The sequence below is a fragment of the Canis lupus genome, chromosome 16 (genome assembly GCF_003254725.2).
Source record: "Canis lupus dingo isolate Sandy chromosome 16, ASM325472v2, whole genome shotgun sequence".
In the NCBI taxonomy this organism is placed as follows: Eukaryota; Metazoa; Chordata; class Mammalia; order Carnivora; family Canidae; genus Canis; species Canis lupus.
Window position 1 is genome coordinate 12787564 of NC_064258.1, and position 27741 is coordinate 12815304.

The 27741-nt window shown below is 36.6% G+C and overlaps 1 protein-coding gene and 1 pseudogene across 2 annotated transcripts in view; one reads left to right on the forward strand and one right to left on the reverse strand.

Moving 5' to 3' along the window:
* Positions 1–27741, forward strand: part of NUP205 (nucleoporin 205) — a 79473-nt gene that overhangs the window by 42560 nt on the left and 9172 nt on the right. Inside the window, exons 23-37 of one of the 2 annotated variants that reach the window (XM_025464130.3) lie at positions 937–1051; positions 2977–3126; positions 3907–3978; positions 4329–4486; positions 4991–5071; positions 6069–6260; positions 6805–7072; positions 7162–7260; positions 13405–13467; positions 16219–16367; positions 17578–17769; positions 18860–18981; positions 20522–20660; positions 22306–22432; positions 27453–27529. In XM_025464130.3, the coding sequence (XP_025319915.3) occupies positions 937–1051; positions 2977–3126; positions 3907–3978; positions 4329–4486; positions 4991–5071; positions 6069–6260; positions 6805–7072; positions 7162–7260; positions 13405–13467; positions 16219–16367; positions 17578–17769; positions 18860–18981; positions 20522–20660; positions 22306–22432; positions 27453–27529 (2004 nt within the window). The remainder of the gene's footprint in view (positions 1–936; positions 1052–2976; positions 3127–3906; positions 3979–4328; positions 4487–4990; positions 5072–6068; positions 6261–6804; positions 7073–7161; positions 7261–13404; positions 13468–16218; positions 16368–17577; positions 17770–18859; positions 18982–20521; positions 20661–22305; positions 22433–27452; positions 27530–27741) is intronic. The other variant, XM_025464131.3, reaches the window with a different exon arrangement.
* LOC118350873 (60S ribosomal protein L36-like) lies at positions 2144–2445 on the reverse strand (annotated as a pseudogene).

Genomic DNA, 27741 nt, shown 5'->3' on the forward strand with positions numbered 1-27741 from the left:
TAGACTATTGGGTCAAAGACTATGAATAGTTTTATGACTTGAGATTTTAATTTGTAAGTAAGCATGAGTTATGATAGGTATTAAATAGAGCTAATAACAGATGAATTTAAAATGCCTGTTACAAAGCATCTAATAAATATTTATAGAATATTCACAAGTAAAATTTTTCGCTACCACTTTGCCAAATACTAGGATTTGCTTTCTACAGTTAAAAATTTTGCTGTTTAAAATAAGGGACCTTCCTTATTGTTGCCTTAATTTTTTTTTTTATTACTGAAAAAGATGGACATTTTTCTTGGATGATCTATATTTTTTTCCTCATGTAAAATGTTTTTTGCCAGTTTATCTGTTTGAATCTTTATGATACTCGTACCTAATGGAGAGCTTTATGTATATTATAGGTATTCACTTTTTCTTATATTTGTTATAAAAGCTTTTATCTTCAATTCTGTTATTTTCTGTTATATTTTTATTTAATTTAGAATTTATATTTGTTTAGTTGAATCTTTGGATCGTCTTTGTATTTTTTTTTTTTTTTTTATTACTTCAGTCCTTGTAAGTTACCATCTTCCTGAGGTTCAGATAAATTAAGTACAGGTTTTAGAAGTTACTTCTGAGTAATTTGCTATTACTGATAGTCAAAATAGTAAAACTTATTAACTGCATATATTAATAAGTATACTTAGGCTGACTTAAAGGTTAGTTCTATAATAATGTCATTAGCACTCTCAATTAAATTCCATTGCATTTTCTTGTGTTGGGGTGCCAACAACAGCTTGTAATTGAGCATCTGTGTAATATGTGTGTTTATCCATTTTGCTTGAGTTATTGATAGGTCTTAGTTTCCATTTAGTAAACCTAAGTTTACCTTTTATCTTAAAATTTATAACACAGAAAATGATTTGAGGATTTTCTTATTTCATTTTAACTCTTTAGGTGATATATCAGTTGTGTGCATGCGCAGATACATCTGGTCCTACTATGAGGTACTTGAGAACCAGCCAGGATTTCTTATTTTCTCAGTTACAACATTTACCTTTTTCTAACAAAGGTAGGATGTCATTTTCTCTTACTATTAAAAATAATTTGTGAAGTTCATGTTGAGTGATTTTATTTGTACAGCATTCAGGGATTGCAGTTACAGTATTTGTAGAATTCTGCAAATTCATTTTGTTACTTTGCTTTGTTATTTTGAGTTGCTTATGTAATTTGTTCTTGAGAAGCCTAATGTTCTAGCCGCTGACATAAAATTATTTAAAAATGGCTTATCGAGGATGGAATTTGATCCTTGTACTACCAAATAAAATTTTCAAACTGTGTTGAAGAGATAAGAAAATATTTATGTAAGAAAATTACAGATATTTAGATTTTTGAGTGAAGGTGTTTAATTAAAATCTCTTGTTTTACTTTTATTTCTTGTATATGTAATGAAACCTATTCAGATCTTGAAATAAAAAATGGAAAACTAAGTGCAGTGGAAATTATAGCTGAGTTTGCTGACCTGATCAATACAATCCCAGGCTACCTGTGTTTTACAGGATTCTGCTTTATATAAGTTTCTTTTTGATCAATTTGGACAATTTTTTTAATTCATACTATATCTGGACAGCTGTAGTCTATGAAGTTTTTTTATTGGAGTTTATGTAGTATCATCTTTTACGTTTTGGGAAATATAAGAACACAGATTTCATAATACGTTTTTATTACTAGTAATTATCAGCTTCTAAACTACTTTTTAGAGTGGTGGTGTGAGAGATCCTTGGGAATTATTTAATGGCAAAAAATTTTTCACTTCATTTTCATAATAAGCATGTCTTACTTTTGGCCTAAGATTCTGTTGATCAAACAAGGTTTTTAAGAAACCCTCCTTTATACCTAATTGGAAAGAAAAGTTAACGTCTCGTCCATTACTGTATCTGTCTTTTAAAAGTCACTCTCGTTTTGCCTTTTAGCAGTGGTGGTGGTGGGGGTAGTATTTGGTGTATTTTATGTTTTATGCTATTAGAATTTGGACTTCAGATGAGGCATGCTGAAAATATTGGATTCAAAAACATAAGTGATTCCCAATCCTAATTATAGGTTTCATTTTTGGCTTTGGTTTTGTTTCTGGAAAGGTTTTAGTCTGCACAGAGTGGGGAGGGGCTCAGTCCTTCTCTGCAGCCACCTTCCTCATGGCTGCCAGGACTTTGCTAAATTCCTCTTATCTTCTTGGTGCTGATGTGTTTCCCCACCCTTTTCTTGATGAACTTGAGAGTGCCTTGCCCTTGGAGACTCTGAGCACAGCACACTGTTTACATGGTGTGAAGCCATACCTCTTGGATCTTATCCCACATGAATCTGGTGTGCTTCGTGAGGAGCCCGTGGTGGCTCTGCTTCAGCTTTCTCAAGTTCTTGGTCACTGTGGCCCTTGTTGAGATCCACAGCTGTAGGGTAGCCGAGGGCCATGGCTGTAGCTCTTCAGTGGCTTCTGGGGTATAAAGACTAACCCTAGTTATATGTTAAGTCAAGTGTCCTTGGTTATCTTAAGAGATATCTTAAAATATAAAATTATGCATTGTATATTTGTTTCAGGAAATAAAAGTTAAACTGTATGTTAGGTTCTTTTTTTTTTTTTTTTACAAGTTACATATTTGAGAATTTATTAAGTATGAAATTCTATGTTAATATCAAAATAGGACAGATTTAGAATTCTGTAGATATGTATGAAATTATCCTGGTAATGGAAACTTGATTCTCTTTTGTTCTTCGTTTACTTTGGCTCATCTTTTATAGACATATGTTTGCTTATTTTTTCTCTCTTAGCATCTGTTTTTGATTTTTAAGTTTTCTTACAGAGTGATAAATTATTTTGATGACAAGTTTCATAAATTATTGAGTGTGTTACATGGGAAAATATCTGATGAGTTATGGAATTTACATCTGTTATGATTCTGTATTATTACTCTGTGAAACTAAGCTTATGTATTTAACTTGCAGAATATGAAATGTCTATGCTGAACCAGATGTCATGGCTAATGAAGACTGCCTCAATAGAACTAAGGGTAACTTCTCTGAATCGTCAACGCTCACATACCCAGAGGCTCCTACACCTCCTACTGGATGACATGCCTGTGAAACCATATTCAGGTCAGCATGCTGGCGTTTGTTTTATTGTGCTGCTGACTGGTCTGTGTGAATGCATGCACAACAATCTTGTGCTTAGTATGTGATTATAGACCAAATAGGTTCTTTCTCTCTTTAGAATTTTTTCCTTAAAACACAAAATGTCTAAATCACCCCATAATTGCCATTTTATTATTGTTTGAAGCATCCACATTCTGCTATAGTCATATACACAAAAATTCAGTGGAGTTTGTCACACTGAGCCAGCATGACCCAAGATATTTTATTTTATTTTTTATTTTTTAAAGATTTTATTTATTCAGAGAAACGCACAGAGAGAGGCAGAGACACAGGCAGGGGGAGAAGCAGGCTCCATGGAGGGAGCCAGACGTGGGACTTGATCCCAGGTCTCCAGGATTATCATGCCCTGGGCCGAAGGCAGCGCTAAACCACCAGGCCACTGGGGCTGCCTGACCCAAGATATTTTATTTATTTATTTATTTATTTTTCCAAGATATTTTAATGTGTATTATACATAAGCTTTCCTAATCATCTCATGGGTATGATTGGGTCCTGCCTCTTTGGGAGTTCTGATTATCCTCTTTACAATTGTGAAGTGGATCTCCTAAGGACAGAAAGAATTAGATGACTGTTGTTGGTAAGTCCTCACCATCTTTGCATTTCAGTTATCCATTTGCAGAGGGTTTGTTGACCTAGAAAAAGAAATACTTTATGTTTGTAATTTCCAAATAATTTTGACAAGTGTGTTCTTTTCCTGATCTGTTATTATTGATGCTCTAACAGATGGTGAAGGAGGAATAGAAGATGAAAACAGGTCTGTCTCAGGATTCCTTCACTTTGATACTGCTACAAAAGGTAAAGCCCTTTGAACCTATAATGACTTTATAGGTATATATTAAATTGTTTAAAATTTCAAGAGGTAATTATTATACCTGTATCTGCAAATTCTCAACTGGTATGGAAAAGCTATAGAAAGGATTATTTGTCATTCATAAATTTTTTTTTTGTAACTAGGATGAATGAATGGGAAAAAAATGTTATTGCAAATGGATATATTAGAAATAAAGTCAAATTTATATTTCAATACAGTCTTCTGTTGCTGGACTCTTTTGAACATAGCATTACCTTTGGGAGGGGGCTGAGTACAGTGATTTGCTCTTTTCACTGTACCAAGTTAGATTGAACTACTTTTTTTTTTTTTTTAGTACGCCGAAAAATTCTAAGTATTCTGGACTCGATTGACTTCAGTCAGGAGATCCCTGAGCCTTTGCAGTTGGATTTCTTTGATCGGACCCAGATCGAGCAAGTTATTGCTAACTGTGAACACAAGAATTTACGGGGACAGACAGTCTGCAATGTCAAGGTAAGGATTGTTTTGAAGTGTGTGCTTTATCAGGTACTTCTAACTTTGAGTCATCGAACAAAAATTAGAACCATACAGTTGTTTTCTGCTAAGGATACTGTTTTATTGAGCTGTAGTTTTCATTTTCAAATAGCTGGGAAATGAAACCGAATAGGCCACACTAACTTTACCTCTTATGAAGTTTCCCTATCACCTTCCTGAGAGCAGTCGTGCTGCCCAGCTATGGAATGGTTTTAGGTATTTAACTCTCTACCAGGTAAATGGTAATGGCCTCACTAATAGGAAGAAGATATCCAAGGCCACTTGTACCAGAGGCTTTTTGGTACCACTTTAGTGATGTGAAGGATACCTTAAGTTTTTGACTAGAAACTGGACAGTGCCACTTGAAGATTATACATAAAGGCATCCAAAACTTTTCCCAGTTTATAGTAATTGCTAGAGTTTATTATTCTGTCAGTGTCTGCAATGGTCTGATTTTTTTCCTCTCTTTTCTCAATTATTTAGCTTCTTCATAGGGTTCTTGTAGCTGAAGTAAATGCTCTTCAGGGTATGGCAGCCATAGGACAGAGACCGCTATTAATGGAGGTAAGCCCTATTGAGCATATGTTAGTTTTAACCTTTTAACTATTTAACTGCCAGTTAGTAGACAAAAACAAAAAATTGACTTATAGTTAGTTCATTGATTAGTAAACTACTTAAAATTAAACTTTAATGGAATCTTTTCATTTTGACTTTAAAACTTTTATAAACTAAACTGAAGTTAACGTCTAGATGCCAGAAGTAACTTCTTTTTCTGCTTGGCTGGTTAAGGATTTGCAACCTCTTCATGTTGTGTATTCTCTCATTCTCTGTCAGCGAGAGAAGACAGTCATTTGTCATCACAGGTGGGGAGTAATGGGTAAGAAGTCAGGTGGGAAGAACCACATACATGGAAACAGCTGGCTAGGCCACAGCAAGAGGCAAAGAAATAAAGGATGTGTCAGGGAGACATCCCCTTGACCTTGAGGTTTAGGTAACTGTAGTGCTCTAGAGTAAGTGTAAGTAGACAGTACCAAGAAAAGATGGAGTTAAAGAGCTCATTTATACCCTTACCACCTCTGCTTCTTGGCATGCATGTGGAAGGTTTCCAAAGTATACTATAAATGTATTCAGATTAACAGAGAGTGTTAAAAATATGACTCTGTTGGGGTGCCTGGCTGGCTTAGCTGGAGGAGCGTGCTATTCTTGATCTCAGGGTTGTGAGTTTGAGCCCTATGTTGGGTATAGAGATTACTGAAAAAAAAAAAATAAACTTTTATTTATTTTTTGAAGCTTTTGTTTATTTATTTGAGAAAGATCACTCTCACGCACGAGTTGGTAGTGGCAGAGGGAGAGGGAAGAAGCAGACCTCCCCTCTGAGCAGGGAGACTGATGTAGGGCCTGATCCCAGGACCCCAAGATCATGACCTGAGCCAAAGTCAAGACGTTTAGCCAACTGAGCCATCCAGGTACCCCAATAAACTTAAAAAAAATAGGACTCTGTTGATAAAAAAATATTATTTGCCCATGTCTTAACCTTGTGATTTAATTTCTGTGGCTTTAGGAAATTAGCACCATACTTCAGTATGTGGTAGGAAGAAACAAATTGCTGCAGTGTCTTCATGCAAAACGGCATGTGCTAGAGTCATGGAGGCAGCTGGTGGAAATTATACTGACAGCTTGTCCTCAGGACCTCATTCAGGCAGAGGATCGACAACTGATTATTCGTGATATTTTACAAGATGTGCATGATAAGGTGACATACTTCTTAAATTGCTTCCTAAACTTCCTTACTTCCTAATTACTCCTATATTGCTGTACAAATATTTATATACCATTTAAACAGTTTGCCACCATCCTTTCTTTTCCCTTTTATTTTAGGAATAAATAGAGTTGTGCACTGTCAGTGTTACTAAGACTTTTCTTGAGAAGGGCTTCTGTACAGTAGTGGCTCTCAATCAGAGTGTGTATCAGAATTATCTAAGGAGCTTTTTTAAAATACATAGGGATAGATCCTACTCCAGACATACTGGATGGGACACTCTGGTGGTGAGCCATTTATGTGAATTTACATTAAAAATCTCTAAGGAATTTTGTGATAGGAATTCCTTCTGGTTAAGAACACGTGTTACCAGTGTCATGTTTAAATTTCTTTCTACATATTAGCTTTTATTTTCAGTGAACAGTGCCATTCCATTCTTACACTCTTATGGTAGTTGAAAAGCTAAATGCATATAAAACCTGTTAATGACTGTAGCTGAAAGTGGAGTCCTCATTCTGATTTGTCTTTCTGCTTTAAGATACTGGATGATGAAGCAGCACAAGAGTTAATGCCGGTGGTGGCAGGTGCTGTGTTCACCCTGACTGCTCACCTAAGCCAAGCCGTTCGCACAGAACAGAAGCAACCATTAGTTTTGGGACCCGGAGAGACCCATTATGCTTTTATGCTTGATAGTTCTTTCACCTCCCCTCCTCCAGCAGAGAACCCAATGGTGGGTTTTGCTTCTATTGGAGATTCTTCGCTTCACATCATATTGAAGAAGCTCTTGGACTTCATTTTGAAGACAGGTTTTTCATCTAAGTGTCTTACAAATTACACATTTTGTATTTGTTTTAACTTTAATTTGAAAAAAGCTTTTTGCTATATATCTCCCTAGGTGGCGGATTCCAACGAGTGAGGACACACCTGTACGGCTCTCTGTTGTATTACTTACAGATTGCCCAGAGACCAGATGAACCAGATACACTAGAAGCAGGTAGAACTAGATAGATTTCTAGTCTTTCTGTTTTAGAGATTGGTTACTTTCAATTTTTAAAAAATCCCTTTTCCCATCTTTTGGCTAAGCAAAGCTGTAATAAATGAGTCTTTATGGAATCATTAAAAGCACCTACTCACAAGTCAAAGAAGAATGTTTAATTTTCTAAAATTAAGAAGATAGTACATGAGTACTATAAAAACAAACCCTCAGATACCACTTTAGCTTATATATATTTTTTAATTGCCTCTATTATCTCTGGTCCCACTGAACAATATGCTGTACTTAGTGTGTCCATGTCTTTCTTCGCTTTGAGTACAGCACAGAGCGTATCTAATTGAATCTTTTCAAATGACTCTTATTCCATAATACGGAAGTGTTTATTTCCCTACTTGCATTATTCATAGGCACTTCCATTGTTTACAGTTTTTTATTGTCACAAAGGTGCTGTATCAAATATTCTTTTATATGCCTGTGTATTTTTCAAGAAAAATCTTTCATGGTGAAATTTCCATCTGAAAGAGTATGCACATTTTTATTTTGGTAGGTTCTACCAAATGGCTTTCTCCCAGTTTAAAGTTTCATCAATAGTGTACATGTGTCTTTTTGGAGTAATGTGAGATTTTTCTTGGATAAATCCCAAGTAGAATTTCTCAGTCAAGGTAATACCTATTTAAAATACTGGCAAATTCCACTAAAATATAATTAGCATTTTTAATTAAGAGTAATAACCTGGACTCTTTGGTCTCTGGATATGAAAAATGTTTTTAGCCATTTAGTGGATGAGTCTATAATACTCTACAGTAGAGTTACTCTGTTATTTAAGAACTTGTCATAAGCCCCTTTTGGTAATGGACTCCTAGTACATTTCTGAGAACCTTTAAAGTATTTGCTATTTTGTACAGATTCTTAAAAACCACTCTGTGTGTAAGACCCAGATTATCTCATACTACTCTTTACTGGCTATATATTTTTACATATCTTTTTTAGAAGATAGTAATAGCCAAATGATCAGAGAAATTTTAGAAATGTCCTACCTACTTAAATGCACAAAAATATTTTTTAGAGTTATTAAATAATAGTTAAGAAAAGTTTTTTAAACAAATAGGAGTCTTTATAAGGCTAATGGTAATGGGAGATTCCATTCCCCTCCCCCCTTATTTTTCTCTTGGCTAAAATTTGGTAACATTCTATTTGCTAGAACTATGGCACAATCACCACTCAGCCACTAGGTGACACTCTACAACATGCTTTTTATAAGGCATTATCAAGATGTGATTAGTGTAGCGTGACCACAAATGAAAATTATCCTTTTTTTAAAATTTTCAAGTGATCTGTTTTTAGAGTTATTTCCTCCCTTAATTAGTTTTTTTAATCACTTAATTGCCTTTTTTTAAAGATTTTATTTAAAAAAAATTTTTTTAAAGATTTTATTTATTTATTCATGAGAGACACACAGAGAGAGAGGCAGAGACACAGGCAGAGGGAGAAGCAGGCTCCATGCAGGGAGCCCGACGTGGGACTTGATCCCGGCCCCCAGAATCACACCCCAGGCTGAAGGCTGTGCTAAACCGCTGGGTCACTGGGGCTGCCCTTTAAGATTTTATTTATTTATTCACGAGGGACACAGAGAGAGGCAGAGATACAAGCAGAGGGAGAAGCAGGCTCCCTGTGGGAGCCTGATGTGGGACTCAATCCCAGGACCCCGGGAGCAGGACCTGAGCCAAAGGCAGCTACTCAACCACTGAGCCACCCAGGTGCCCCAATTGCTGGTTGTTTTGACTCATTTTAAATAGCAAAGTACTTTATTCCCTAGATGCTAGTGTTTTTAAGTTTCAAATTAGAAGTATTAAATTCCAGGGGGCCTGAATGGCTCCATTGGTTCAGCATTGACTCTCTATCTTCATTTCAAGCTCCACGCTGAGCATGGAGCATACTTTAAAAAGAAATACATTAAAAAAAAAAAAAAAGAAAAAGAAATATTAAATTCAATAGATACTTATCGAGGACCTACTTTAAAAAAGAAAGAAAAAGGGATCCCTGGGTGGCGCAGCGGTTTGGCGCCTGCCTTTGGCCCAGGGCGCGATCCTGGAGACCTGGGATCGAATCCCACATCAGGCTCCCAGTGCATGGAGCCTGCTTCTCCCTCTGCCTGTGTCTCTGCCTCTCTCTCTCTCTCTCTGTGACTATCATAAATAAATAAATAAAAATTAAAAAAAAAAAAAGAAAGAAAAAAATATTAAATTCAATAGATACTTATCGAGGACCTACTTTTATATGTGTATGTGTATATTTTGACACTGTACCTACTATTTTGTTTTAAAACAGAAACTGAATTTTTAATGTTTATGTGCTTATTTTTCCATACCATTTTTCCTTTATTTTTTAAAGAGTTTATTTGGGGGTGCCTGGGTGGCTCAGTTGGTTAAGCATCTGCCTTTAGCTCAGATCATGATCCCAGGGTCCTGGGATTGAGCCCCACATCAAGCTCCCTACTCAGTGAGGAGTCTGCTTCTTCCTCTGCCTCTCCCCCCAGTTCATGCTCTCTCTCTCTCTCTCTCTCTCTCTCTCTCTCAAATCTTTTAAAAAAGAGTTTATTTGGGGGAGAGAGAGAGAGAGTACACATAAGCGGGAGGGGCACAGGGAGAGAGAGAATATCAAGCAGATTCCCCACTGACCACAGAGTCTGATGTGGGGCTCAATCCCAGGACCCTGGGATCATGACCTGAGCAGAAAACCAAAAGTTGGATGCCTAACCAACTGAGCCACTCACACACCCTTACTTTATTTTTAACATAACTATATATACTGGATAGTGGGCAGCCATTTTCCTTGTTTTGTATAAAAAGAATCTGACTTACAGAGATGAAATGACTTGCTTGTCTGTGACAGATCAGAATTTAGAATTCAGTTTTCTCAGGACACCTGGGTGGCTCAGTGGTTGAGCATCTGCCTTTGGCTCAGGGCATGATCCTGGGGTCCTGGGATCAAGTCTTGCATCGGGCTCTCTGCAGGGAGCCCGTTTCTCCCTCTGCCTATGTCTGCCTGTCTCTGTGTCTCTCATGAATAAATAAATAAAATTTAAAAAAAGAATTCAGTTTTTTCAATTTGTAATAGAATGTTGCTTTTCCTGACCAGAGCACCTCACATCTTCATCTATTTTGTTGTTTTCTTTTGCAATTTGTAGTTTTTTCCTTTTAATTTGATAGATAATACCTACCAGCAATATATTTGTAGCTCATGTGATAAAGGACTATTTTCTAGTATGTAAAGAGCACCTACAAATCAATAACCCAGTAAAAAAAATGGGCAAAGGATATGAGCAAACAGTTTAGGGAAATTCAAATGACTCTTAAGCATATAGTTAGCTTTCTGGAAATCGCTATAGGTAGATTCCATTGCCTCCAAGTGGCAATGCAGATCTGGGGAGGAACAAAAGCATATGTTCTTTGAGTAAAATTCTTCGAAGATTCTTAAATGTCTTTCCAGTTAAGACCAGTATAATTAAAATCTGACATTGCCTTTGCATATGTAATCCCTAGGGGTTAGTTGACAAGCGTTGACACTGTGAATATCTCTTTGTCTATATTCTTTTCACCTTTTCTACCAGTGATCACTAAGAGAAAATATGGATAATTTGACCAGAACCTATAAATGTTTAATATGAAGCACCAGTATTCTTTTTTTTTTTTTTAAAGACTTTATTTATTTATTCATGAAACACAGAGAGAGATACAGAGATAGCAGAGGGAGAAGCAGGCTCCATGCAGGGAGCCCAATGTGGGACTCGATTCCTGGACTCCAGGATCATGTCCTGGGCTGAAGGCAGGCACTAAACCATTGAGCCACCTAGGCATCCATATATTCTTAATTTCTTTTTTGGCTTCTTAAACTCTAGTATTATAAAAATGCTTCACATTTAAAGACAAATTGATACTTACAAATATATACATTTTCAGCATATTTTTTATCAGGTAAGTGTTTTCAATAGAAGTTTATTTTATTTTATTTATTTTTTATTTTTTATTTTTTTAAATTTTTTATTTATTTATGATAGTCACACACAGAGAGAGGCAGAGACATAGGCAGAGGGAGAAGCAGGCTCCATGCACCGGGAGCCCGACGTGGGACTCGATCCCAGGTCTCCAGGATTGCGCCCTGGGCCAAAGGCAGGCGCCAAACCACTGCGCCACCCAGGGATCCCTAGAAGTTTATTTATAAAGCTAATTTATAAAGTTACTCTAACACTTTGGAGCAGAGGGGTGTAGTTCCTTTTCCTTTTATTTCTATGAGATTAGCTTTGTTTGAATGTTCTATTATAATCTCAGTTAAATGGATTATATTGCTTTTAAAAGTTTCATTAATATCTTTTCATTTTCTAGAAGCTTATTTAATTTATACCTGATATAGCTATATAGAAGGTATTGTTAAAATACTTAATTTTAAAATTGTTTAAATTCTTGGGATTTTAAGCACTATTATACAAAGTTTTCTCATATGTTCTAAATCTTTATTAGGATTTGAGAGAGGGCAGCCCGGGGGGCTCAGCGGTTTAGTGCCGCCTTCAGCCCAGGGCCTGATCCTGGAGACCCGGGATCGAGTCCCATGTCAGGCTCCCTGCGTGGAGCCTGCTTCTCCCTCTGCCTGTCTGTCTCTCTCTGTCTCTCTCTGTCTCTCTCTGCCTCTCATAAATAAATAAAATCTTAAAAAAAAAAAAAGCTCACATGTGTGTGCCCATGCATAAGTTGGAGGAAGGGCAGAGGGAGGGAGTCTTTAAGCAGACTCCCTGCTGAGTGCAGAGCCCAACACAGGGTTTGATCTCAGGACCCATGAGATCATAACCTGATCTGAAAGCAAGAGTCTGATGCTCAACCAACCGAACCACTCAGGTGCTCCATGTTCTAATTCTTTTAAATTGGCTTTTCTTTTCTCTTAAATTTGGCAAGTTAATGATAGTTTTATACTTTATTTATAAGTAAACATTAAAAATTGTCCTAACAAGGAATGTTTTTCTCTGCTCATAGTTCTTTTGGGTTCTTGTGACCTTTGAGCAAAAATATTCTTGTTCTTTGTGAAACCATAATATCCATTCATCTTTTTTAAGAAGGAGGTTAGAAAAGACAATCTATTGCCATTATTAAATTTTGAGAATCCTGTTATGAGATTTTCAGTTTTTATGGTCTAGGCATTAGTGTGAGGTCTAGGCATTAGTGTGATCTGGCATTATAAATACACTTATAAGGCATAAAGTAGTGGGACTAAAAGGACTTCACAGAGCATCTTGCCTGTTGTTTACTCTTCTTTTGAGTCTGATTCCAATAAGTGACTTAAAAACACTAGTTATAGTTATGTGTGTGTGTATGTAATTAAGTGTAGGCTTTTTGCTCGATATGAATTTAGATGTACATTTCTTATCACTTCTTATCACCTGAGAACCTGGGGCTCCTGGGTGACTCAACTGGTTAAGCAACTCACTCAATTTGGTTCAGGTCATGATCTGAGGGTCATGAAATGAAGGCCCTGTATTGTGCCCCAAGCTGGGCATGGAATCTTAAGATTCTCTCTTCCCTCTGCCTCCCCCGACAACTCACACACATACATATGCACTTTCTGTCTCTCTCTCTCTCTCTCTTTCTCTCTCAAAAAAAAAAAAAACCCCCTGAGAACCTGAGTAAAGTTAATAATGAGTTATTTAAAAAATATATTTAGCTTTTATTTTTTTTTATTTCAAAATACATACTGATTGTGGAGATTTAGAACATACTAATAAACAAAGGGAGGAATTTAGACATTTTACCCTACTAAGAACTATCACAACATTTTGGTTATAGCCAGCCATCATTTTATATTGATTTATAATCTCCTTTTTCCCTCCACTCAGTATTTTATGAGCTTTTTTTCTTCATTAAATAATATTTTTAATAGCTCTATACATTTTGTCACTTTTGGAACACCATAATTTAGTTAGCCTACCCGTTTTTGGAAATTTAGATTCCAGTTTTTCATAATACAAATAAAAATCAGTAATCCTTTGGTGGTTGATTATTTTCACTTATTCTAAAAAGCAGAAAGTATTAATTGGATTCTTGTTTTCATAAGGGTTATATTCTAATAGAAATGACAACATATGTATTTATAAAACAGGAAATGTTAAATTGGATGATACAGACCAGATGTCAACTCACTTTTTCTGTAAAGGGTCAGATAGTAAGTATTTCAGGCTTTGCAAGCCAGATCCTCTCTGATGCAACTATTCATTCCTGCCATTATAGTACAAAAGCAGCCAGAGACTCCAAGTGAATGGCCATTGGTATGTCGCATTAAAGCTTTATAAAAACAGGTCAGATTTTGCCTCCGTTTTCACATCCCAAGTATAAATCATAAGAGGTAAGAGAAAAAGGGGGATCAAGACTTTCACTGGACTTTGCAGATAAAGATGTATTTAGGTAGAAATAAGTAAAGGAGGGCTTTTCAGGCAAGGCCCACACTAGGAGGGGGTAAAGAATAAGGACAATGTCCTGGATATAAGCAAGGGAGGAGGCTGATGGCAAATATAGTCAAGTAGAGAGAGTAGACCATATTGTTAATGACCTTGAAAATGAAATTGCAGTGTTAGAGGTGGTTGGATTAAGCAATCAGTAACCATTTTAAGTTACTGAGAAAAGTGATCTGAAGATGTTGATATTTAGAAAAGTTTGTATGGCAGTGATTTATAAGGTATGTTGGAAGAAGGGACAGTTTGGTGTTTTTAAGAAACTAGGTGGTTTCTAATGAACCAATTTACCCTTCAAAAATGAAGATTTAAAGTTCTAATTAAATTTCAGACTTAGAATTTTCTTATTTCTAGGTGGTACTGTTAATAAATAGTGTGTGGACTTGATCTGTTCACAGTTTGAAAACAAAAATCCAGCTATTTCTTTGATACCTAGCCTGGTTGTCTGCAAACCACTGCTTTCATTTTTCACTGTGAGACCTTAGGGATTCTTGAGGGGTATCTCAGGGGTATTGAGTCTGGAGTGATTTTTCTAGCTGCCCTCTGCCCTCATTTCAACCATGTTTGAAATAGGGAATTTGTGGCTAATGCAAACTATGAAGTGATGGCTTTCAGACTTTCACTCAGAACCTTTATTTGAACAGAATTTTGTGGCAATCCTAGGTGTAAAATAGAAAAGATGCCATAGCTCCTCACACTTTTTTTTGAAAACCCATCCAGAGGACATGTGATGGCATCCCTGGGGCAAGTTTCTGAGCTTTCTTGAAGTTGTCAGTCTGTCAATAATATTGGTGCTACTTTGCTAGATTCTTGGAGACTAGTGGTAGACAAAAGATAATCTGACTGTAACATAACCTGAGGTACTGGTAACTACTATGCAGAAAATATGATAGTACTGGGATGTGATGTATAGGGAGTGTTGGATGTGTTGAGAAAAATGATATTAGAAGCTGGAATGATGAAGAGGAGGCAGCCATGCTAAGACCTGAGGAAAACCATGAAAAAATCAAAGTGCAAACAAAGATCCTGAGACCAAAGTGGTAAGTTTCAGGGAAAGGCTCATGTGGTGGCAGCTAGTGGGAGAGGTGAAGAGTGGAAGATGAGGCTGAGAAGTAGATGGGACCAGATGGCCTAAGGGAGTGACATATTGAGAAAAGGAAAACCAGACCTTCCTTTGACACTATTTGAAATTAAAAATAAGTATAACTGAAATAAAATTATAGTAATAAAAATATTTTAGGGGAAAAATATTAAAACTCTGGAAGTTTGCCTGCTGCAAACTTTATAATGGAATGTCGGTCACAATGTGGATTAACTTTTGTTTTTCATAATTAAGCCTGTATCGTATTTACTTTCCATTCTGATCACTTCATCTCGAGAACTTTTCCCTGATTTTAAAACAGCTGCTATGTAGTAGTTGGGGAAAAAAAAGTCATGAGATTGGTTTCAATACAGGTTATAGCTTTATGTAATACATTTTTTAAACTTTCCTAGAAGATTTACATGATTATATCTTTAATTATCTTTGTTTTTTTTGTTTGTTTTGTTTTTTTTTCCTCTAGGGAAGATTTATTAGTCATACTCTTAAAAAAAAAACAAGAAAAATTTATCTTTCCATGCAAGGAGAGGATTAGTTTTTTCTTTTTTTCTTTTTTGTTTTTTTGGTGATGACTTAGAGCTGTGGAATGTCTTTTTTTTTTTTTTTATTGGAGTTCGATTTGTCAACATATAACACCCAGTGCTCAGCCCATCAAGTGCTCCCCTAAGTGCCCATCACCCAGTCACCCCGTTCCCCCACCCACTCCCCTTCCACTTTAATTATCTTTGTATATTTAATTATCATCATACAGGATATACTTTTTCTTTTAATAAGTAATTCAATTAAAAATATAAATAAGATTGATTTTTTTTTGTAAGCGGATATTTATCGACTTTGTACCTGATTTTTTTTTTTTTTTTAAGATTTTATTTATTTACTCATGAGAGGCAGAGACAAGGCAGAAGGAGAAGTAGGCTCCATACAGGGAGCCCAACTTGGGACTCCATCCTGGGTGTCCAGGATTATGCCCTGGACCGAAGGTAGCGCTAAACTGCTGAGCCACCCAGGCTGCCCCTGATTTTTTTTTTAAGCCAGATTTCTCTTATATCTCAATAAAGGATGAAAACGATTTATTAGCAGAATAAATATAGGATATTGGTTCTCTTATAGTCTTATAATTCATCTTGATTTCTTTAAGAATAGCTAATTTGTCCTTTTTCTATTACCATTGTTATCTTAGTATACATACATAGAATGTGTGCATTGGGTCCTTAAGTTCACTGGCCTGGACCCCATTGGTTGGTGGGCCTTTGGGTATAAACGGGAATGGAGGGATTTTTTTTCTTGTATGTATGAGGTGTAATTACTCAGTTACCAAACTTTTTTATTGGAGTGTTTTAAATATTTTCTTTTATAATCCTTTTAGCCAAGAAAACCATGTGGGAAAGGCTGACAGCCCCTGAAGATGTATTTAGTAAATTACAGCGAGAAAACATAGCCATCATTGAGAGCTATGGCGCTGCCCTCATGGAAGTGGTCTGTCGAGATGCTTGTGATGGTCACGAGATTGGAAGGGTATAGTAACTCCAATTAGTATAATAATTGAATTAAAATTTTGGCTTTTAAGGTATAAACTGAATTAGCTTTTCAAATTCATGTTGCGTATTGAGAATTACTTTCTGTAATATAAGTGTAGTTCCTTATTTGCTATGATTTGGAACTTCTATTATATTTATTCATGTTTTGTTTAATTCTATTTAGAATCTCAGTTCAGAATTTCCCTCAGAATAATTTTTCTGCTGATGGTGAGGTTGGCCTTACAGTGGTAGAAATGCTGCTTAATGAAGATCTTTGGTTAAGAGAATGCTGGATACATAGCTTTTATACTGAATATGTCTTTCTCTGTTTTCTGGAGGGGAATTTACATTTATATATCTTTAAAATACTGTGTCAGACTGGTGATAATGCAGTGAGAAGATAACTTCCTGCTACTGGAATATTTCATAGCATTTGAATCATACACAGCTGATCCTTGAACAACATGGGTTTGAACTGTGTGGGTCCACTTATATGCAGATTTGTTTTGACAGAGTACAGCACTGTAAATGTATTTTCTCTTCTTATGATTTTCTTAGTAACATTTTCTTTTCTCTAGATTACTTTATTGGAAGAATACAGTATATAGTACGTATAACAGAAAATCTGTATTACTCTACTCTTTGTTACCAGAAGCCTTTTCTGGTCAACAGTACGCTGTTAATAATTAAGATTGTGGGGACTGTAAAGTTATATGTGGATTTTCCTTACCCCCATGTTGTTCAAAGGTCAGCTGTATTTGAAGACCATGGGAAACAGGAGTTTAAGAAATAGGATAAAATATAAACTGTGTAGTAAGTTCTCAGTTATGTTAAAAAAAGTTTAAGTGTTTTTATGCATTGAAAAAATACTGGGAGGAGAGAGACCAAAATGGATTAACAGTGTTGTCAGACCACATATTTTCTGTATGCTTTTCTAGGTTTCCTGTAATGAGCATGTAAAACTTCACAGTTAGGAAAAGAAAAGGAAAAACTATTTTAAAGAAGTCCCTTTCCTCCTTTTACTAATAAATCGAGATTCTGTATACATAGTTCTTAGTTTCTCAGAAAAACAAAATAAGAAAATGTTATTGCAAGCCACCATTCCCCTTGTCAGAAAAATCCTAAGTATTTTCATATAAAGGCAGTTTCTGTCAATGATTTTGGTAGCTGTCTCTATGTTTTGAACTTTGGTTTTGTTCTTCCTTCAGATGCTGGCACTGGCTCTACTTGATCGGATTGTCTCCGTAGATAAGCAGCAGCAGTGGCTTTTGTATCTTTCTAACAGTGGCTATTTGAAGGTGCTTGTGGACAGCTTGGTAGAAGATGACCATACTTTGCAGAGCTTACTAACTCCACAACCTCCCCTTTTAAAAGCTCTTTATACGTACGAATCCAAAATGGTAAGGCTTTGCATTCATTACAAGTTAGAGCAGCAGCTCAGTTCCTCTTAGAGCTATAGATATGTTAAAGAATATTAATGTGGCCAGCATTTTGGATATTTCTATCGTGTAAGCTGTAATCATCTTTGGGAATTTTAAATTTGGAACATGTGTTAGAAACGTGTCTTCTAAGCATACCAAAGTTGAGTTGAAGTGATCCTGAGAGGGTTGGTAAGTTAACGGAACTGCTACTTACTCAGGTTGCTAATGGTGGCAAATGCAAATGATAGGACATTCAGTCTTCTGAGGACAGCAGTGGACAAAATTGTCTCTTCACAAGAAATTCAGACTGTATTAGTTGCTTGTTAACACAGAATTTTTCAATATAATATATAATCTATCATTTCCTTTCCTCCAAATGTGTTTTCTCTGTTACCCCTTGGTTGAAAATACTACATTGTCACAATAATTGGAACCTTGAAATCTTAGATTTCTTACTAACTTCTTTTCCCTCCTTTGTTTATTCAGTAAGTATTTATTAAATACCTATTATATGCCAGGCATGGCGCTAGGTACTAGAGGCAAGGTGTAGGCAAAACAATCTTCCCTGCCCTCCATATGCCCACATGATGATAAGAGAAACTACAGTTGAGTTGAATACTTATTTCATGGAAGGCATTGTGTGCAGCACTTCAGATATGCGGTGCCAATCTTCAGTGTATATGAGAAACAGAGTATAATGTGCCCCTGCATAGCTAGCTCAGAATTTCTCTTCAGTATGATTTTTTTTTTAAGATTTTTTTTTAAAAATTTATTCATGAGAGACACACACACACAGAGTGAGAGAGAGAGAGAGAGAGAGAGAGGGAGGCAGAGACACAGGCCGAGGGAGAAGCAGGTCCCACGCAGGGAGCCCAATGTGGGACTCGATCCCAGGACTCCAGGATTATGCCCTGGGCTGAAGGCAGGCACTCAACCGCTGAGCCACCCAGGGATCCCCTCTCTTCAGTATGATTAAAGATCAGAAATGTACTGTGAGAGAGTCTCATTTTTATCTGAGGCCCTGGGATATGATTTCTGTACTGACGATTTTCCTTTTGTAATTTCTTAGGCATTTCTTACAAGAGTGGCTAAGATACAGCAGGGTGCACTAGAGCTGCTGAGGTCTGGGGTGATAGTGAGACTGGCACAATGTCAGGTCTATGACATGCGCCCAGAGATGGACCCACAGGGGTAAGTGTCCATATACACTGGTGTTGCTTCCTTACTAGTTCCTCACTGTAAAGGATCAGTGAGGAAAAAAAGAAGTTCCAAACATAATTTTGCCATTGGTTTATCATGCTGTTTGAGCAATACTCTCTTTCCTCTTGATGACTCTTTTTGGGTCCTACATTCCTGCCATTTACTAATGAATGGAAGTTGCTAGTCAGGGTAAAAGTAGGAAAGACCTAATGCTTTCCATTTTAGAGCAGTAATGTAAGAAGGAAATAGAACATTTTGTTAGTAAATGTTTTTCTTCCCAACTTTAGTGTTCTGTTCAAGAGAATATATATTTTTAGGGGCGCCTGAGTGGCTTAGTCGGTTGAGTGTCCGGCTTTTGATTTTGGTTGGGGTCATGATCTCAGGGTCATAAAATCAAACCCCTTGTTGGGCTCTGAGCTCAGTGTGGAGTCTTACCAAATACTTGCATATTTGAAATCTTTTAGTCAAATTATTTTAAGTTTCAAGCTTTTTAACAGATTCCTTGGTTGGGTTCAAATTTGGGTGGTTGTTTTTTTTTTTTTTTCTTGTCTACCTGGTTGCAACATTGTTAACCTACCTTCTTAGCAGTAAATAACACTTAGGTCAGTTTCACTAAGTTTCTTCAAAAGATCCATTGCCAAAGTGAATATTTGAGTGTTTCAGGATTAACTGATTAACAGGATTAATTTTACCTTCAGAAAAATATTTTTTTAAATATTACTCTCTAAAATTTTAAACATGAGAGTTATTATTTTCCCTTAGGTAAAGAGAGGATTGAGTTAATTACATTCCTCAGCCCTTGGTGTATAATCACTTTGTGCAAAGCCTTTCTCTTATGTATCTCCATATTTTGTATCCATTCCCTTCTTGACAGGCAATCATTTTCTTTTGTCTAAAAATTTAAATATAAACATTTACAGTAAATGATAGTTTATTAATACCTTATCTTTAATTTTTTTAAATCTTAATTTTTTTCTTTAATATAACAGGCAATGTTGACTCCTTTCTGGCTTTGCATATAGGAGAGGGAAATTTAGAGAAAATAACTTTTGTTTTTACCTGTTTCTTTTTTATAGTTTTTATGGCCCACAGAAGCATTTAGAGTAGAATAAATATATTGAATAAATTCTAAGCATTGTCTTCAAATTATGCAGATTTTCTTTACTAAGATTTTTCAGAATTGAAATAACTGTTTTTGTTGATTTGGGACACAGAATTTTCCTTAGTAGCTTTTTTTTTTTTTTTTTTTTTTTAAGATTTTATTTATTCATGAGAGACACAGAGAGAGGCAGAGACATAGGCAGAAGGAGAAGCAGGCTCCATTCAAGGAGCCCAATGTGGGACCCAATCCCTGATCCTGGGATCAGGCCCTAAGCCAAAGGCAGATGCTCAACTGCTGAGCCACCCAGGCGTCCCTCCTTAGTAGCTTCATATCTTAATCAGGCACCTGTGACTATTTGCCATGGGGATGGTTGGTGTCCATTAACTCTTGGACTGTCGCTCTCTCTTTGTTGGGTGGGAATGAATGAAGCATGTTCGGCATGAGAGACCCGCCAGTGTTCATCCCTGCCCCTGTGGACCGCTACCGGCAGATTCTGCTCCCGGCTCTCCGCTTGTGCCAGGTCATCCTCACATCCAGCACTGCCCAGCACTTACAGGCAGCAGGGCAGGTAAGAAGAGTCCATAGTGTGGAAGAGTCCTAGTGCAGAGTCCTCATTTTCCCTTGTAGAAACCCAAGGCTTAGACCACATCTGTGATTTTACCTTAGCTGTACTGTTTGTGGCAAACCTGGGCATCAAAAGCCAGCCCCTTGTACTTTGCTGTGAGCTTCATTGGCCCATTCTTTACTTTTACTTGAATGAAACCCTATAGCAAAGAACAGATAGAATAGTGAGATGGAAAGCAAGATCTCTAAATCTGTTCTTCTGCAAAAGGAAGCAGTTATCATGATAGGAATAAACTGGCTTCCAAGATGTAATTTAACCAGGGCTTTATTGAGAGGCCATACACTATGTTAGGCCCTGCAGAACCTATGAAAGGTGATAATGGCCCATTGGGTTGTGATGTTTAGAGCATGAAGTAATTGAAATAAGTGAATTTTCTAAAAGAAGGAAATAAGTGTTTTCATTGAGCACCAGAAATTTTATTTTCATCCCCTTTCAATGAAACCTTCAAAAAACCTTCACTCTTTAGATATCACTATGACTCCACAGTTTTTTATTGTATTACTCTGTTATTGTGACAGCTTCAGGAACTGTGTCCTAATACGTTACAGTGATTTTAGGTGCTCTTCCTGCCATCAGTCTTCAGGCATATGACACCAAGATAGAATGCTGTTGTTTCTAACATGGCACCTGTTTTATACTGCGTTAGTACATCCTAACACTTTCATATGTGGACTTTGAGTCAGTTCTAATGCCACTCTTGTACTGCCTATAGCAGAATTCCTCCAAGGAGCTTGTTTTAAAAATATAGATTACTTAGGGGCGTCTGGGTGGCTCAGTTGGTTAAGCATCTGACTCCTGATCTCAGCTCAGGTTTGGATCTCAGAGTCATGAGTTCAGTCCCTGCATTGGGCTCCATGCTCAGAGTTCCACATCTGACAATTATGGGCTGAAGGCCAGGAATCTGAATTAAAAATAAAAGGGGACACAGTTTCTGAGTAATTCCAATGTTCGGCTTGTTTTGGCAAAGTCTCAACCTTCAAGGCATTTGTGATTTGGTGAGGAGACATCACATGTGTAATAATTGTATTTCTCCATGAAAGTACGCTAGAAAATGTCAGGGTGGAAGGGCAGAGTTTGGAGGTCAGGATTTTTATCTCGTTGGTATTTATCATATCAAAAGGAGAATTTAGCAAAAGCTTTTATGTGATTGTCCCCATGTTAGGCTAGCCAGATTTTCCTAGAACAACTTAAATTCAGTAAGTCATTTTTATGCCCACTCATTTTAAACTCCTGTTCTAGTTTCATTTGGACAAAAATAAAATAAAAGGAGGGTCAATGGTTTTCATAATGGTTTTCATACAGTAGTTTTAAGGTATATTATACCTTTCTACCCTAGCCTCTAAATATAGTAATTTCTAAAATTTGAAATCATCTTTAGCTTTCTTAGGAATTTTAGGTAAATGTTTGCTTCTTGAAGAAATAAACTATATAAATGCAAAAGACAGTTGCTTATACTACGTTCAGTGTGATTCATTACATCAAATTTTGTGCTTCATTATTATTGACAAGGTAAGTTTCAGATGTAGAATACAATTTGCTACTCTTGACCTCTTTTTTTTTCCGTTTTCCCTCCTTTTCATCGGCTCAGGTGTTGCAGTTTCTCATTTCACATTCTGATACCATACAAGCAATCCTGCGCTGTCAGGATGTGAGTGCTGGGTCTTTGCAGGAACTGGCTCTGCTGACGGGAATTATAAGTAAAGCAGCACTTCCTGGTGAGTTGATTATGTTGAATGGACTTTGAATAATTCTTTACAGATTGACGTACACTTAATAGAATGAGGCTTTTACAGCTTTGCAGTACATATGACTTACTTGAAATTAACAAGTTTAACTGCTTTTTTTTTTAATTAGTAAGTATATATACGTATGACATACAAAAAAATTCAATGAGTTCAAGAAAATAATACTCAAAACCTCACTACCTAGAAATTACCCAGTGCTTTTTTTAGTGTTTGTGCTGCCAAAGCAAGCATGAAATCACCACAAGTTAACATTTGGTGAGTAGCTTTTCAGATGTTGTTTTCTGTATATGCACACACAGGAGAGTTGGAGACATACTGAGGTGAATTATGAGAACGAGATTACCTTTTACGTGCAGTTTTAGAAAACTACTTAATTTTACATGAACTTAACAGATTAAAAAATTAATGGAAGAGAAATCAGAGAGCTTGCTGAATTCCAGAGATATGTTTCTTCGCTGCCAGAGCATAAGAATTATTAGTTATTAAATGATCGCTGTGATTAAGAAGGGAAAAAAAGATCATGAATCATTATTAACATATTTTGGTTACTTTTTTGCATTTTGATTTCTTTAGTACATGTATATTTTAGACAGAATCAACTCCTGATGTGAGAGGTGAAGTCGTGTTCTTTTATACTTTTTCTTCCACTTTTAGATTAATTTTGCTTATGTTATTTTTACTTTGTCAAGTTTTATTTGCATTCAGTCCTGCATCCATGAAACCCTCAGTTATTTAGTTTTACTTGTATATATATTTTTTTTTTAAAGTAGATTGCTTTTATTTTTTTTTTTTATTTTTTTTTTAATTTTCATTTATTTATGATAGTCACAGAGAGAGAGAGAGAGGCAGAGACACAGGCAGAGGGAGAAGCAGGCTCCATGCACTGGGAGCCCGATGTGGGATTCGATCCCGGGTCCCCAGGATCGCGCCCTAGGCCGAAGGCAGGCGCCAAACCGCTGCGCCACCTAGGGATCCCTACTTGTATATTTTTACATGCATTCATTGAAAAACAGCAGTACCTTTTTTCTCCCATGGCTTCACCAGTCCTAGTTCTTCCTTTTGATTTATCTCTTGGTTTTATTATTTTATTTTATTTTTTAAGATTTTTAAATTTATTTGAAAGGAGAGAGAGCACGCATGCACCCTTGTGAGCAGCGGGAGGGGCAGAGGGAGGGAGAGAAGGTACAAGTAGACTCTGTGCTGAGCACAGAGCCCGGTGCCAGGCTAGGCCTTAGGACCCTGAGTTGAACACTTAACCAACCGAGCCACAGGTGTCCCCATTTCTTGCTATTTTTGATTTATACTGTGGTCCTGTCCCCTAAGAAAAAGTATATTGTAGTCCCTGAGTTCCCTGATGTTTATGAACGTTTAAAGGTTGCTTCTAGTCTTAAACAATGGCATAGCTGATTACGATTTCCCTCAGAACTTGTAGCTCATGATAATAGCTCATATTTATTAAGCATAGTGTACCAAGTACTTATTTTAAACACTTAACATATTTATTTAATTCTCACAACAGTCTTATGAGGTAGAACTATAATTTTCCTCCTACAGATGAGGGAACTGAAGCACAGAGAGGTTGCCTTGTCCAAAGTCACATAGATAATACTGGTAGTGTAGTTTCCCAGCCAGTATGGCTTCTGAGCCTGTGCAGTTAACTTGTAGGCTATACTACCTCCATTTTTATGTTGCTACAGAGAAATCTAAGGCCAGCCCATGATTCCACCCCACCAACCCCAATATGTTTTCCTCTCCAGGGCTGTCAGTGCTTGAGTCCTTCATATTGGGAGTGTTTGGCAGGGCTGAGTGCAGTGCCTCTTGAAACACTTGGATCCCATGCTGCTACGGAGGAGAGCACAGCCTCTACTCCATCCAGTCGTGGTGTATCTCAGTCCTGTAGGCTTAGCTCTGCTCATTTCCTCAACTCATTCCAGTGTTTTTAGATGATACCAGTCAGGCCCTCCTTCTTACCTCTCCTTAAGGTCCCATGATGCTTTGTAGTGGCTCTCCTTTTCTCAGTTTTCCCTTGATTTCTTGAGGCCTTACCCAGTTACTCTAAAAGGCTTCTCTGCAAATTGAAGAGTCTTTGGTTTATCTCGTATATTTGCAAGAGTTTTGGTTTATCTTCTTTCCTTCACACTGCGTCTAAGAGTGGAATAAGGGCCATGAGCTGAAACATGCTGTTTACTTCACCAGGATTTTCTTTGTTTTTTTTTTTCCTTTGCCATCACCATTTTTTAGTATTTATGGCATAAATCCTCCCACCTCTTTTGGTGAATGTCATTCATTTTGTAGGTTGATGACAGGAGGGACATTGTATGATGCTACTTCATTCTGCCATCTTCACCCAAAAGTGCTGAGAATAGGTATAAAGAGAATTTGCCTTTTATCAAAACCTCTGGTAAGGTGGTTTTATTCATGAAGTCTCCTGTCATTAATTTTTTTAAATGCCTAAAATTTTTGTATTTTGCTAATAGCATCATTTGACCAGCATATTAAGATTGTATTCAGCATATTAAGATTGTTTGTAGAAGAGCACAGTTGAACATGCTCATGATAAATTCAAACAAAATAAACAGAGTAATCCGCATATTAAGATTGTATTTAGAAAAGCAGTTTATTTTTACATGATCATGATAAATTCAAACAAAGGAACAGAGTAAAAGTACCATGACCAGCAGTTCCTGCTCTCTAAAAGGAATCAGTTATCAGTTTATTTTTCTAGAAATCTCTATGCATGTGGTGTAAAGTTGTCCCCTCCCTACACAAATGAAATCATACCATACACACTGCTTTGTGACTTTTTTCCAGATCTTTTCTCATTATCACATAGAGCTCCTACCTCATTCTTTTAAATTGGCTACATAATTTTCCACTTGTGAAGAGTTAACCAGATCTTTGTTGTTTACCCAGACCCCTGTAACATGTTGACTGTTTCCAGTCTTTTTTAAAATTTCCAATAGTATGGCATTTAGTAACAGTGTGTGTGTTTATATACATATGTGTTTTTATAGGTTTGAGCTGGTAGGCTTGGTAAATTCCTGACAGTTTTTGGTCAGAAAACATATACTTAAATTTTTTTAAAAGATAATGCCAAGTACCCTCCCAAATTTTTTAAACTTTTAACAGTTTTGACTCCTGTCAACCCTACTCTGTGCAGTTCAGCCCTTGATGACATATTGTTTTGTATTCTCCCATAATTTTACTGTATATTTTTTATCTTAAATGCTCCCATTAAACTACAAGCCCGTTTTTAACTGTGTCCCCCATATTGCCTAGCCTTATACTGGTTATGTTTTACCTCTTCAAATACTGAAACAGCAGGTTAATTTTTTTCTGTGACCCACAAATATTCTGGAAAGTGTTTTGGAGTTGAGAGCGATCTGAGTGGTACACAGAGGACTCAGTTGACACTTAACAGAAGGGTCTTACAGAAACTGAGAATTGGTATATATTTTTTTTAAGATTTTATTTTTAAGTAATCTCTATACCCAGTGTGGGGCTCCGTCTCACAACCTCAAAATCAAGAGTTTGCGTGCTCCACTGACTGAGCCAGCCAGGTGCTCCAACTAGTCTTTTTAAGAAGAGGCAGCAGGTGGGGATAAAAAAGAACTGGGGAATAGCAACGCATGTTGCAGAGATCAGGAAGTTTGAGGACAAAGAGGAAAAGGTCTGAATTCCATGATAGTGTTAGGTACATGATCCAGCTTTCAAGGGGTAGGTTGGGAAAGAAGGGCTTAAAATTACAAGCAGCAAGTGTAGAAAAAAATATTTCAAGAATTTGATATTAACTAGGTTTTTGTTTGTTTGGTTTTGGGAGTATAAGGGAGAACTGAACATATTTTCAAATGATGAGGAAAAATCCTCTCTGGCAAGGTAGATTTTGGTAAAATGGAATAGAAGGTGATTCTGGGTACAGACTCCCAAAGGAGGTGGAGGTGGGAAGGGATGGAGTAATGAGGCACAGGTGAGTTATAGCAAGCCAGTATGTGCCAAATGGTAGGAGTATCTTCTGTAGGTTTGTGTGAGGTCATGGGCTGAGAAACCTACAAAGAGGAGGTCTTGTCATTATGAGGAGCAAAGGATAAGTAAGGTTCCAGTACATGCTCTGGAGTGTATGCTTAGAAATAAGGAATTAAATGGATTGCAAAAACAAAGTTAGGGTACTAAGACAGGTGCAGGTGGATCCTCAGCATGACTATAACCTCAGAACAAAGGAAGGATGCCCTGTGGATTTGCTTGGAGGGCTCCATAGAAATAAAGGGTGGGGTTTTTTTCTGGTATTATAAGAAATTGATCAGTTTCAGAATTTTGTAATAAATCTAAACAGAAGTTGAATGGGAGCTTTTCTGTGTATGTGCAAACTGTACTTTGCTTAAGGGAAAAGAAAAAAAAAATCAAATGGTATAGTATAGAGAGTTAAATGAGAAAAGAAATGTATTTCGTTATAAGGGTTTAATATCCTGAACTCTTTCATGAGAAAGTTATTTATTGTCGAGTTTAGAAAATTTTAACTTTTATGCTTATAAATAAAAGGATTTATCTCAAAAACTTCATTTAAAAAATTAAAAAATTTTTAAATGTATTTATTCATGAGAGACACAGAGGCAGAGAGATGTAGGCAGGGGGAGAAGCAGGCTCCCTGCGGGGAGCCCAGTGTGGGGCTCAATCCCAGGACCCAGGGATGACAACCTGAGCCAAAGGCAGATGCTCAACCACTGAGCTACCCAGTTGCCCCCATCTCAAAAACTTTAAGAAATACCTTTTAAAGTTATTAATTCAATCTAGATTTAGATTGCTTATAAATGAACATGTAATGGTACGTTTATAATCTTTGCAAAGTTGTATTTCCCAAAACTTTCCCACAGACTCCTAAGTCTGTGTCCAGTTTTAGTAGAGTATAAAATGCTAGCATTACTCTTCTAATTTTTTTAATGTTTTTATTTTGTTGATTATAAAACTATATTTAAAAGCATTCCAAATTTTATAGGTATATTAAGTGAACTTGATGTTGATGTAAATGAAGGATCTCTAATGGAACTACAGGGACATATTGGAAGATTCCAGGTAATTGATTCTTATTTCTTTACAGAGTAGCTGTTCTAAGACTTAACAGCAAAATACAACAGTCCACTCACCCATGCTCTTGTTCTGCTTCCTAGATTTGGACAAAACCCTCTTGATGGTTTTTAATTGATTTTTTTGGTATTTCGAAAAAATACGCTTGTTTTTGAATTTTAGGAATCATCTGTTGATTTTCCATCAAGGAGGATGAGAAC